At 41.5% G+C, this 12,965-nt stretch overlaps 1 protein-coding gene across 20 annotated transcripts in view; it reads right to left on the bottom strand.

Moving 5' to 3' along the window:
• Window positions 1-2,457: 2,457 nt before the first annotated feature.
• Window positions 2,458-12,965, bottom strand: part of CADPS (calcium dependent secretion activator) — a 434,847-nt gene continuing 424,339 nt past the window's right edge. For all 20 annotated transcript variants that reach the window (XM_077275863.1, XM_077275861.1, XM_077275860.1 and 17 more), the window contains one exon: window positions 2,458-3,711. In XM_077275863.1, coding sequence (XP_077131978.1) covers window positions 3,532-3,711 — 180 coding nt within the window. In that variant the 3' untranslated portion in view covers window positions 2,458-3,531. The remainder of the gene's footprint in view (window positions 3,712-12,965) is intronic.

The following is a 12,965-nucleotide window of genomic DNA, read 5'->3' on the forward strand; positions in this document are numbered from 1 at the left end:
AGAGCCCAACAGGCTCTGATTCATGTTGCCTGTGGTATGGGCAGCATTTATCTAATGACAGGTTAGAGTAAGGAATGGGATTAATGTCTTCAGGCCTGCCAAAGTTCACAGGGTGTGGTAGCTCTCGTGACGTGAGTCATGACGAATGTTCGGAACAAAGATCTGATGAGGTGTGTGACTAAGCGTGGTGGACACACAGAGTGCCTTCTACTTATTTTGCAGCCATGAATTCTTCCATTTTTATTTATTCCATTATTATAATAATTATTATTTATATTTATTTTATTAGTATGTATGAACCACCTACATTTATGTACAGAACGCCTATATTCGTGAAGGGTATAAAATAAATGAATACTCCTTTAAACCTTGGAGATTGTTGGAAATCATCAAGCCTGTGTATTTAAATTATTTCCAACGGCCATAATTTGTATCCCAAAAACTTTTAAGTTTTAGTTAGGAGTACGTTAACAAACTTCATCGCATGTGTAGGAATTGGTTACAGCATTGGCTCTGATCTCTGTGCTAGATGCAGTGGTGCCATCACAACAACAGTGCACCTCACCGCTGCAGCCAATCTCTGAGCTCAGCAGCTTATGTCATAAACATTGGCAGAGCCAATGAGCACAGTGATTGGCTGCAGTGGTAATGAGCTTTTTAGCCATGACAGCTGAACTGCTGCTAGTGCACAGATCCCAGAGCAGCAGGGGAGAGCTGGGGCTGGACCTGGAAAGGATACTATCTGATTTTATAATTTTAACATAGCGCTAACCAATAGAGGCCTGTAGCTTTTCAGTGTAAAACTTCTTGAAAGCAATACATCATCAATTTTTTTTTCCATTTCAGTTGGATTGGTACTGCTATCATACGATCCTTGCACCTAGTATTATACTTACCACCCAACATCTTTAGCTCTTCCCAGCGCCATTACGGTCCCGTACAGCCATTTTGTGACCGCAACCTCTGACTTGTTGGAAGTCAGAGATAACGATCACAAGCTCTCAACGTAAGTCTACGAGAGCCAGAACAAAGCTCTCATAAACTTGCATCGAAAAATGAGCTCCGGCTCACTACAGCAAACAATGGAGCGATCCGACTGGTCACAAACTGCTGGAGACCGACTGGAGTGCTGCGGATAAAAGATGAAAATGGCGTCTGGTAAGTATGAGGCTATGGACATGGAATTTAGATTAGCATCAACACTCCACTGCTGCAATAACAATAAAACACTGGAGTGCTTCTTTAAAGGGAACCTGTTGTGTCCAGAAGTGTTATTTACCAGCAGAGATATGGTTAATCTGCAAGTAAATAGCATTAAAATCTAGCTAGGCTGCCTTACTGGTGCATGGAGAAAATCAACTTATATCCTCCCTGCCGTGACTAGCGTCCAGTCATAGGGGCTGTGCAAGCAGTGGTTACAGTCACCGCTCACTATACAGAGCGCAGCTATAATCACTTCCTCTGCAATTTGATTGACAGCTCTGCAGCATGTGTGTGTCAATCAAACTGCAGGGCACATAGATGGCAAAACGTAAAGAATGACCCTATTGTGTCGTGACCTTGAGTGTGCGGAAGAATATACCATTGGTGCAACATGGGCAGTCACACAGGGGCCTCATAGCTTCAACCTCAAAATCAGAGGGAATGGCGCCTTACGATGAGCTATTGGACTGCAGAGGATCCATATATTGTTATTGCACAGTTCAGTCTGTGTCCTCTTCTGTTTCAATGGGTCATCAACGTAACTATATCTCAATATATTGCTAGTTGTATACATATGCCTTCTGATTGATCTACCCATCAGACTATGGTGGTTTTAATCACAGCTTGATCCATCCTGCCCATATAATTGTAAGCTTCCAGCCTGAGAGAGTTTGGGTTCCCAGTAGTGATAAGCGAACGTGCTAGGACAAGGTGTTATCGTAGCATGCTCGGTTGCTAACCGAGTGTCTTCAGTGTGCTTGAAAAATATATTTGAGTCCTCGCGGCTCCATTGTTCACCTAATGCAAGTATTGGCTAACAAACAGCCAAAACCTGCATGTGTTATGGCTGTCGAACAGCCGCGAGACCTGCAGCCGCGGGGACTCCAACATATTATTCTAGCACACCGAAGTCACATGGTTAGCACCCGAACAAGCTCCGATAACACCTTATCCCAACACGTTCACTCATCACTAGTTCCCGCAAAGAAGATCGCCTTGTCGTTGGCTGTTGGGAAAAAATGAAGTAGTCAAATTATGCGCTTAACATCTTCATTTTTAACTTATTTTCCATGGCAGTAATGCAATTCCAATTTCATATAATCCATGTTTGCATGCTATTGCGTTACTTTGTCGGTTACATATATAGTGGGTCTCCTAGCTTGCACCTGTTCACACTCATCTTTCTGTTTGGAAGTGACGGTCATTTTTATTTTTTTAGATTTATATCTCAATAAGTGATGACACCACACTTAGGACATCTGAATAGTTATTTATTGAGAAGCCACAGTCCTTACACTTTTACAACTGTAGGCTTTTGTAAGGCAAAAGCAAGATGGATCCACTATTTTACACAGATAAAAAGCTTCTTGAGGGACCCCGGTGACATGCAGTTACTGGTCAAAATGCAATGTACATGGCAGATATAAAAACAATTGTGAACACAAAATTATGTAAATTAAGGTTACAATCTACGGAAATAAGTATTGTATATTCTTATAAACACAGTTTATAGTCTAAGTCTGTTATTAAAGTTGTCTTTTTTTTAGATTTTTTTTTATACATACACTTTTATTAAAACCTAAACAAAATGTAACATTTATAGAGACGTTAACATAAAATAGTTTTTCTTTTTTTTTTTTCCTTTTTTTTTTTTTCAATGGTTGCTTGTTCGGTTGTCTCTGATCTATGACGAGAACAGTTGTGGGTTTTTTTTGGAATACTAATCCGCCGATATGTAACCTCTAGGCAACTAACAGAATGTTCAAGTAAAAGTGTATGACTTTTAGAGATTCGGATGAGATAAACCTCGGAGTGTCAATGATATATCACCGTAGATAAACCTCATTGGGTGTAGCCTCTTTCTTTAATTTTTCATTTTTCTTTTTCGGGGGTCAAGGGTGGAAATAAAGCCTCTATTGTTTCATTCATTTGAGCGGATGGCATCCACGCAACAGAAATGACATTACTATCACTCATAGGCACAATAATTTACCATCGACGTAAATACATTACAGGAATGAAGCGTTGGATTTTTTTTTTTTTGCTGAAAACAGGGACATACCTAGGATGTTTTCCTATATATTTCAATTAACCGTATTAAACAATGGTGCTCTATATTGCTTATGAACCTATAGATTTGAAGTCGGGAAACCCATGAACCAAATGTAGTGCGTTGTTTTTTCTTTTTGTCATCACACAGCTAGAATGAGAATTGTATTGGTAAAATTGGTATGGGCATTTGGAGCGGACAGAAAATTCCCTAATGTGGCTAACAGACATGCACTGGGTAACGGGCTACATCCCATAGAGACTCTACAACCGGATCATTTAATCATCTTCTTCATCTTCTTCATCGCTGTCCTTCATGGTTATGCCTTGGAGGCCTCCACCTTCGCTGACTGAAGCCGTTGCCTCCTCCACCGTTAGCCGGTTTCGGATCGTATCGTAGGTCTTGCTGTTTAACGTTGAGTCCAGCACGCCTTGTAATCGGAAATCTCGATAGGTTTTCTACAAAGAGGGATAAAGATATTTATGCAGCATAGATCCACACCGGCTGATCTTTTTTTGATCCAATAACCAGTCGAAGGAGGTTTTAACTCAATAAGGACAAAAACATCAAATACTTGTAAAACCCGGAAAAGGGTACCATGTCCCGTAAAGTACTTATAATGCATGATGTCCACGAAAAAAAATTGTGCCAGGACCGAAAAATTCATAAAAAATACATTTAGAAACACACCGGATTATCTTTTTCTGACCCAATAACCAGTCGAAGGAGGCTTTAACTCAATAAGGACATAAACATCAAATATTTGTAAAACCTGGAAAGGGGTACTGTGTCCTGTAAAGTACTTATACCGTAATGCATGATGACCAAGAAAGAAAAATTGTGGCAGGACCAGAAAATTCATAAAAAATAAATTTAGAAATTTTCTATGAACTTTCTGGTTCCTGGCACATTTTTTCAATAAGGACATAGTTTTTAGCTTCTCCTAAGATGCAATTATCCGCTAATGATAACGGCTGGTAGTAAATAAGGTGAAAATGAAGTTGATACATCGGCAACGATGGCGATGTTTTAGAATTTTCTCTCTTCACACCAATTTCACTGTAACAGTAGAATTTTTTACAGGTTTACACATGGCACTACTACAGCCCATTATGTTCCCGATAGGCATAACTTATTAGTGACTTGTTTAATGAGGTGATGATTCTGTGATTTTAACCCTAGCGAGGCAAAAACACCTTCACCAAATGTTGTGACAAGTGGCAATTTCCAAGAATTGACAAGAGTTATACATAAATAGGACTGATATAGCAGATTTTCTCAGCCGAGTATCAAAGTCTGACGGTATGTACGTAATGCATGTAAGCTATCATTTTTATTTAGTACATAAACTATGCTATTAAATAAAAATATATATTATTTTATAATTCAGTGATTTTAACTTGCATATCCTGTTTTGAAAAACTTTTAGAATTTTTTTAGGGGGAAGGTGATGATAAAAACAGCAATTCTGAAATATTTTATACTTGCTTTTTAGGGCTTTTTGTCCAGCATTCAGCTGGTGGAATTTTTTTTATACTTTATTAAAGGGTCAGTACAATTGTGATGACATAAAATGTATAATATTATTATTATTTATTATTATAGCGCCATTTTTTCCATGGCGCTTTACATGTGAGGAGGGGTATACATAATAAAAACAAGTACAATAATCTTGAACAATACAAGTCACGACTGGTACAGGAGGAGAGAGGACCCTGCCCGCGAGGGCTCACAATCTACAAGGGATGGGTGAGGATACAGTAGGTGAGGGTAGAGCTGGTCGTGCAGCGGTTTGGTCAATCGGTGGTTACTGCAGGTTGTAGGCTTCTTGGAAGAGGTGGGTCTTCAGGTTATTTTTGAAGGTTTCGATGGTAGGTGAGAGTCTGATATGTTGTGGTAGAGAGTTCCAGAGTAGGGGGGATGCACGAGAGAAATCTTGTATGCGATTGTGGGAAGAGGAGATAAGAGGGGAGTAGAGAAGGAGATCTTGTGAGGATCGGAGGTTGCGTGCAGGAAAGTACCGGGAGACGAGGTCACAGATGTATGGAGGAGACAGGTTGTGGATGGCTTTGTATGTCATGGTTAGGCTTTTGTACTGGAGTCTCTGGGTAATGGGGAACCAGTGCAGGGATTGACAGAGGGGAGAGGCCGGGGAATAGCGGGGGGACAGGTGGATTAGTCAGGCAGCAGAGTTTAGAATAGATTGGAGGGGTGCGAGAGTGTTAGAGGGGAGGCCACAGAGCAGGAGGTTACAGCCGTTGAGGCGGGAGATGATGAGGGCATGGACTAGGGTTTTTGCAGATTCTTGGTTTAGGAATGTACAGATCCGTGAAATATTTTTGAGTTGGAGGCGGCAGGAAGTGGAAAGGGCTTGGATATGTGGTTTGAAGGAGAGATCAGTGTCAAGGATTACCCCAAGACAGCGAGCTTGTGGGACTGGGGAGAGTGGGCAGCCGTTTACTGTAATGGATAGGTTCGTTGGGGAGGTCATGTGAGATGGGGGAAAGATGATGAATTCTGTTTTGTCCATGTTAAGTTTTAGAAATCTAGCGGAGAAGAAGGATGAAATAGCAGATAGACATTGAGGGATTCTGGTTAGTAGGGTTGTGATATCTGGTCCAGAGATGTACATCTGTGTGTCATCAGCATAGAGATGATACTGAAAGCCGTGAGATTGTATGAGCTGTCACAGGCCAAAGGTGTAAATGGAGAAGAGCAGGGGCCCTAGAGCTGAACCATGCGGGACTCCGACAGATAGGGGGCGAGGTGAGGAGGTGGTGTGTGAGTGGGAGATGCTGAATATCCGGTCTGTTAGGTATGACGAGATCCAGGATAGGGCCAAGTCTGTGATGCCAAGGGATGAGAGGGTCTGCAGCAATAGGGAATGGTCCACTGTGTCAAAGGCAGAGGACAGGTCCAGGAGGAGGAGGATAGAGTAGTGCCGCTTGCTCTTGGCGGTTAATAGGTCATTGGTGACCTTAGTTAGGGCAGTTTCAGTGGAGTGGTGTGACCGGAAGCCTGATTGAAAGCGGTCGAAGAGGGAGCAGGTAGATAGATGGGAGGACAGTTCAAGATGGACATGTTGTTCCAGTAGTTTTGAGGCATAGGGGAGAAGTGATATAGGGCGATAGCTAGATACAGAGGATGGGTTAATATAACATATCTGTATATCTCTATATTTATTTATTTTAGGGGAGAGTGATGTCAAAAACAGGACCTCTGCAATATTTTAGATTATTTTTTTTTTTTTTTTTTTTATTTTATGTCATTCGACATACAATTATGGAGATAGCAAATATACTGTATACCTAATTCATTTATTTTTTTCATGTTTTGCTAATTTTACATTATAGACACGAAAACGTTTATCTTTTTTAGTTTTTTTCTATCAACTCTGCTGTATGAGGACTTGACTTTTTTAGGATCCAATGGCAGTTTCATTAGCACCTTTTTAGGTTACATATGACTTTTTTGTTATTGGTTATGTTTTTGGGGGGAGCAGAATAAATATAAAATAATTCCATTATTTTGATTTATTTGTTAACTCTATTTTTTAAAATGCAGGTAAAATAACATGATCAATATATAGTCGGGTCATTTTGGAAATGGCAATACCACTTTTATGTACTTTTTAATTATTTACTTATAAAAAATATTGTTTTTGTTATAATGTATTTTTTAATGGATCTTTTGGTGATTTTTTTCTCAGAAATTTTATACGAAAAGTACTGTCTTCCATCAGATGCCAAATTACAGATAGTCTCTACTAAAAGGATTTTCCCTTTTGGAGACTAGTGCTGTAATACAATGCCATACCGGAGCAATATACCGTATCATACATGTGCCCAAGGCTTGGTAGTACTCATGATTCCATATGTTGGCCATTCCCATGAGGCCGAATCTACATGGCAGCTTTGGCCTTGACACAGGTCGCTCTCTGCAGTTTCTATATCCCAATGAAATGCAGGTGAATGGGGTCAAATTGCAATTTATTGGGTACCGTGATTATGATTATCAAGTTGTAAAAAGTCAAAAGCATGTGGATTTCTTGAAACTTGATTGTCATGGTACCTTAGGGATTGCAATAAGACCCCATTCATCTGAGTTTAGCTGCAATGTTGCAGTGGAATAGAGGGATTTTGGGCTGTGAAATCTGTGTTGAAGCAAAAATTCCAGTGTCTTCCTGGCCTTAGATTGCTGGCGGCCAAATCATTCGGCCAACAGCTATCTCTCCTGACTCCCTCATACACAAGAACAATCAGCTCAGTCAAGCATTGCTGTGCTCTCTATGTGGAAGCCACTGCTAAAATCTTCTGGCAGTGGCTTATCTCCCTGTTTAACAAAAGCATTGAGAAACTGAATTCCAGCTGCCCGATGTTAGGTGTCGAGTTCCTGCTGCTGCACAGAGGGAATCTCGAACCATGTCCGCTGCGGTCTTCCATTCTTCTCCAGCCGCAGTGGAACCCACTCAGCGGAGACGTCGGTCCCAGCGCCTGGCTCGGACAGATACTGCACGTTTGGTTACTGCTGCCCTTCCAGGTTCAGCCATTATAACCAGTACTGTTCAGCGGCGAGCTGGCACTCCTGGGACTAAGTCCTGCTTTTCTCCTTCTGAGCATGCCCAAGGGAAGACCTCTCAATGGAGGTCGGGGGTAACATGCTCAGGTCCTGTAGCAGCTCCTATTACAACAAAGTAATGAAGGAAGGGGAGGAAGGTTTAAGTTCCATATACTGTATATTTAGTTAAAAATTACCTTTATTACGAAGCTTGCGTCATTAAAAAAGTATGAAAAAATATAAAAGAGGAAAAAACGAATATAAACTTATGCGTTTCAGACCTATGATTAAGGACTCGTTATAATCCGAAACGCGTAAGTTCATATCAGTTTTTCCTCTTTCTTTTATATTTTTCCTACATCTTTTAATTAATTAAGCTTGGTAATGAAAGTGATTTTTCTTTACCTACACTATATTTCTGCAGTGCTGGAACTTATCCCTTCTTCCATGTCCTTCATTACTTCGTTATCTGCTTGAGGTTGCTGGTCTGGAAGATTCCATGCACCGACCAATATGACACTGTGGCATTTCTTGTAGTGTAGTGGTAAGCGGATTTATATTTCTCCTTTTTCATTATACCACCTAAAAGCCAAGGAATAAGAAAAATGCTTATTCGTTGGCTGATTGGATCGCTTATGAAAGCCCCTTGATAATAGTTGTCAGCAGCATATCTCCCCAATTAAATAGGGAATACTGAAAGCAATATGTAGACTGCATGGTGAGCAAATGATCATATTAAAATCATTTTTCCTCATATGTCATTTGCCCTTTGTTAAAGTGGTTGTCTGGTCAAAAAGAAAAGTTCTCAAGGGTGCCCACATGGAACTAGTACATGCCAATTTGTGGTCCGACTGCATGCCGTGAGTGGGTACACCCACATTCTACGAGTCACAGGACTGCTCTGGTCTGTGATTGTCTGCAGTGGTCAAGTAACTTTGAATAGGACATCATCAAAAAAAATCCAATGGCACACCGATGAAGTCACCTGATCGCTGCAGCCAATCACAAGCCGCAGCGTTCCTGCAGCTAGTGGAATGGTGATGTCTTGACTTCCTGCACCACAGCGTCCTGTCCTGCATCCAGTTTGGTGTTGGTAGGTGAGTAGCAATAAGGTCTCATTCAGATGTTCAATTTTTGCATTTGAGTGCCATTCGTGTTTTTCACAGATAGCACATGTACCTGTGATAGTCTATGGGACCATTCACATGTCTGTGAAATTTGCAGATTCATGTCTGATTTTGATCCAAGAGCTGTATCAAAATCAGCAATGCAAGTCTATGGGTTGGTGAAAAAAATCGGACTTCAGTCAGGTGACATCTGAGTGTGGTCCAATTTTCACTGACTGTCGGAAAAGAGTAGGTGGAGAAATCTTTTTTTCCCTCACGTATGAGTAAAGCTCATGATTAGTGTTGAGCGATACCGTCCGATACTTGAAAGTATCGGTATCGGAAAGTATCGGCCGATACCGGCAAAGTATCGGATCTGATCCGATACCGATACCCGATACCAATACAAGTCAATGGGACTCAAGTATCGGAAGGTATCCCTGATGGTTCCCAGGGTCTGAAGGAGAGGAAACTCTCCTTCAGGCCCTGGGATCCATATTAATGTGTAAAATAAAGAATTAAAATAAAAAATATTGATATACTCACCTCTCCGACGCAGCCTGGACCTTACCGCTGGTAACCGGCAGCCTTCTTTGCATAAAATGAGCGCGTTCAGGGCCTTCCATGACGTCACGGCTTCTGATTGGTCGCGGCCGCCCATGTGACCGCCACGCGACCAATCACAAGCCGTGACGTAATTCTCAGGTCCTAAATTCCTAGAATTAGGAATTTAGGACCTGAGAATTACGTCACGGCTTGTGATTGGTCGCGTGGCAGTCACATGGGCGGCCGCGACCAATCACAAGCCGTGACGTCATCTAAGGCCCTGAGCGCGCTCATTCTTAGGAAGGAAGGCTGCCGGAAAGAAGCCGAGGGTGAGTATATTCCTATTAGGTATATACTCACCCTCAGACGCGCCCTGGTTCTTTCCGGCAGCCTTCCTTCTTAAGAATGAGCGTGTTCAGGGCCTTAGATGACGTCACGGCTTGTGATTGGTCGCGGCCGCCCATGTGACCGCTCACGCGACCAATCACAAGCCGTGACGTCATCCCTCAGGTCCTAAATTCCTAGAAGGGAATTTAGGACCTGAGGGATGACGTCGCGGCTTGTGATTGGTCGCTTGGCGGTCACATGAGCGGCACGTGACCAATCAGAAGCCGTGACGTCATGGAAGGTGCTGAACGCGCTCATTTTAAACAAAGAAGGCTGCCGGTTACCAGCGGTGATGTCCAGGGGCCTCCGGACAGGTGAGTATATCAATATTTTTTATTTTAATTCTTTATTTTACACATTCATATGGATCCCAGGGCCTGAAGGAGAGTTTCCTCTCCTTCAGACCCTGGGAACCATACACTGGAAACTTCCGATTCCGATTCCCGATACCACAAAAGTATCGGATCTCGGTATCGGAACATTTGCGGTATCGGAATGCTCAACACTACTCATGATGCTTGGACCACAATCTGGTCAACTCTCTCTAACAAAATGGTCTGTTTTTCTCATATCTAGAAAAATCACGTTTGAATGAACCCTTAGTTTGTTTTTATTTTTTATTAATCCAAGCCTCTGCAAAACTTTTCTTTTTGCCCATTCAACCCACTTAAATGACTTGTAACATCTTTGATCCGCACTCTTTTATGAGCAGAAGTCTGCCCCAGTGAGTTCTACTTTAGGCTGTGGTAATGGGCAAATTTTTGTAGGAGTCAGTTGGTTGCCTAACGTAACTGATGTCCTATAGAAATATTTTACCCAAATGTAAATACCTCCTAATAATAGTTAACGTTAATCGCTTATGCACTCCATGATGGATCTATGAATTCTATTGCCTGCTCCTCCAAACATCAAGCCTCCTGATGAACCTTGGAACATGGGGAAACACGTTGAGGCACAAGTGATGAACATTAAGTTATTTTCTTTTTCATTTCAACTATGATCTTTATTACAGACTTGTTGGCTCTCAGTATTTCATCTGAACTATCTTACAAGATCTCAGTTTACTATCCCCAACTATTATTTATATTTGGGTCTCCATTATGGTAGAGTTTGACAGGGCTATAAACAGTAGGTAGAGCCACTGTCTGAGCAGTGGCACCACATCTCGTCTGATTACAGGGTACCAACCCCTTGGCTAGGCAGTATCAGTATAGGTTATCAATATAGGGATTCCTGGTGTTAGTGGACCAGATATCCCTATGTCCTCACTGTTCCATAGGACTATTATATCACAGGTCTATATTATTACCTCTTATGAGGTATTTAACATATTTTCTATGTCTATCACCTTGCATGGTTTAGTTTTTTTAATGGTTTTAATGCATATCTATTAGTGCATATTCAAGCATGCTTGGGTGCTAACTAGTGTTGAGCGATACCTTCCGATACTTGAAAGTATCGGTATCGGATAGTATCGGCCGATACCCGAAAAATATCGGATATTGCCGATACCGATACAAGTCAATGGGACTCAAGTATCGGAAGGTATCCTGGATGGTTCCCAGGGTCTGAAGGAGAGGAAACTCTCCTTCAGGCCCTGGGATCCATATTCATGTAAAAAATAAAGAATTAAAATAAAAAATATGGATATACTCGCCCGTCCGGCGGCCCCTGGGCCTTACCGCTGTTAACTGGCAGCCTCCGTTCCTAAGAATGAGGAGTTTAGGACCTTAGATGACGTCGTGGCTGACGTCGCGGCTTGTGATTGGTCGCGTGACCGCTCATGGGACCGCTCACGCGACCAATCACAAGCCGCGACGTCATCGCAGGTCCTAAACTCCGCATTCTTAGGAACGAGGCTGCCGGTTAACAGCGGTAAGGTCCAGGGGCCGCCGGACGGGTGAGTATATCCATATTTTTTATTTTAATTCTTTATTTTTAACATGAATATGGATCCCAGGGCCTGAAGGAGAGTCTCCTCTCCTCCAGACCCTGGGAACCATACACTGGGAACTTCCGATTCCGATTTCCGATATCACAAAAATATTGGAACTCGGTATCGGAATTCCGATACCGCAAGTATCGGCCGATACCCGATACTTGCGGTATCGGAATGCTCAACACTAGTGCTAACCAAGTGACTTTGGAGCGCTCAAAAACTATTTTTGAGTCCCTGCGGCTGCATGTCTCGTGGCTGTTCGACACATGCAGGGATTACCTATCAAACAGGTAATCCCTGCATGTGTTGCGGCTTTCAAACCACCGCGAGGACTCGAACTTAGTTTTCGAGCATGCCAAAGACACTCGGTTGGCACACGAGTATGCTCCGATAACTCCTTATCCAAGCACGTTCGCTCATCATTAATATCTAACAAACATTAATTTTTCTAAGGGATTTACACGTTTCCCTGAGGGGTCGGTTGGTGTTACGATTAAAGGACCTTGTCACTAACACTTGATTAAATATTTCGAAATATTTTTCTTTAACTTCAAAAGAGCAACATAAAATGATAATTATTTTAAGAAACTGTATTTGGAGGGAAGCGAAATATCCAAAGTTTTTAACCCAACTGAAATAAATTCATGACTAAATGTGAGTTGTCTGAACTCTACGTATTATCACGATGCGTCACAATCGTTATCGTGCATCCCACTGTAACAGATTTGTGGTGATGAAGAAGCAGCGGCAAAAGCTATTTATAACCGATGCCTGACGTCTCAGCGAAAGAGGAAGGGGAAAAAAAAAACTTGATGTCATTGGAATTCACAAAACAAGGTATCATTATTAGCAGTTTAAAACACAAGTGTCATAACACCTGCATAATAAGCCGATATAATTAATATTACAACTTCTGTACCTGGGGACGGCACAACGCTCGGAAAAACGTTCCATATTTCAATAACGTCTTAAGATGTCAAACGCTAATACTGTACATAAACATATATAGTACAATTTCTTTATAAATCTTAAAGAAAAGCTATATAAAAAGGGTCAAAATAGGTAAAAAAATATTTAAATTTTTAATTATTTTTTTTTTCCCAGTTAATTTCTTAAGATCCGGAAATAGCAGTCTAAGATTAAAACCAAATGCACTTTAGCTGGAATGAACGTTCTT

Source organism: Ranitomeya variabilis, chromosome 8 (assembly GCF_051348905.1).
Source record: "Ranitomeya variabilis isolate aRanVar5 chromosome 8, aRanVar5.hap1, whole genome shotgun sequence".
NCBI classification, from domain to species: domain Eukaryota; kingdom Metazoa; phylum Chordata; class Amphibia; order Anura; family Dendrobatidae; genus Ranitomeya; species Ranitomeya variabilis.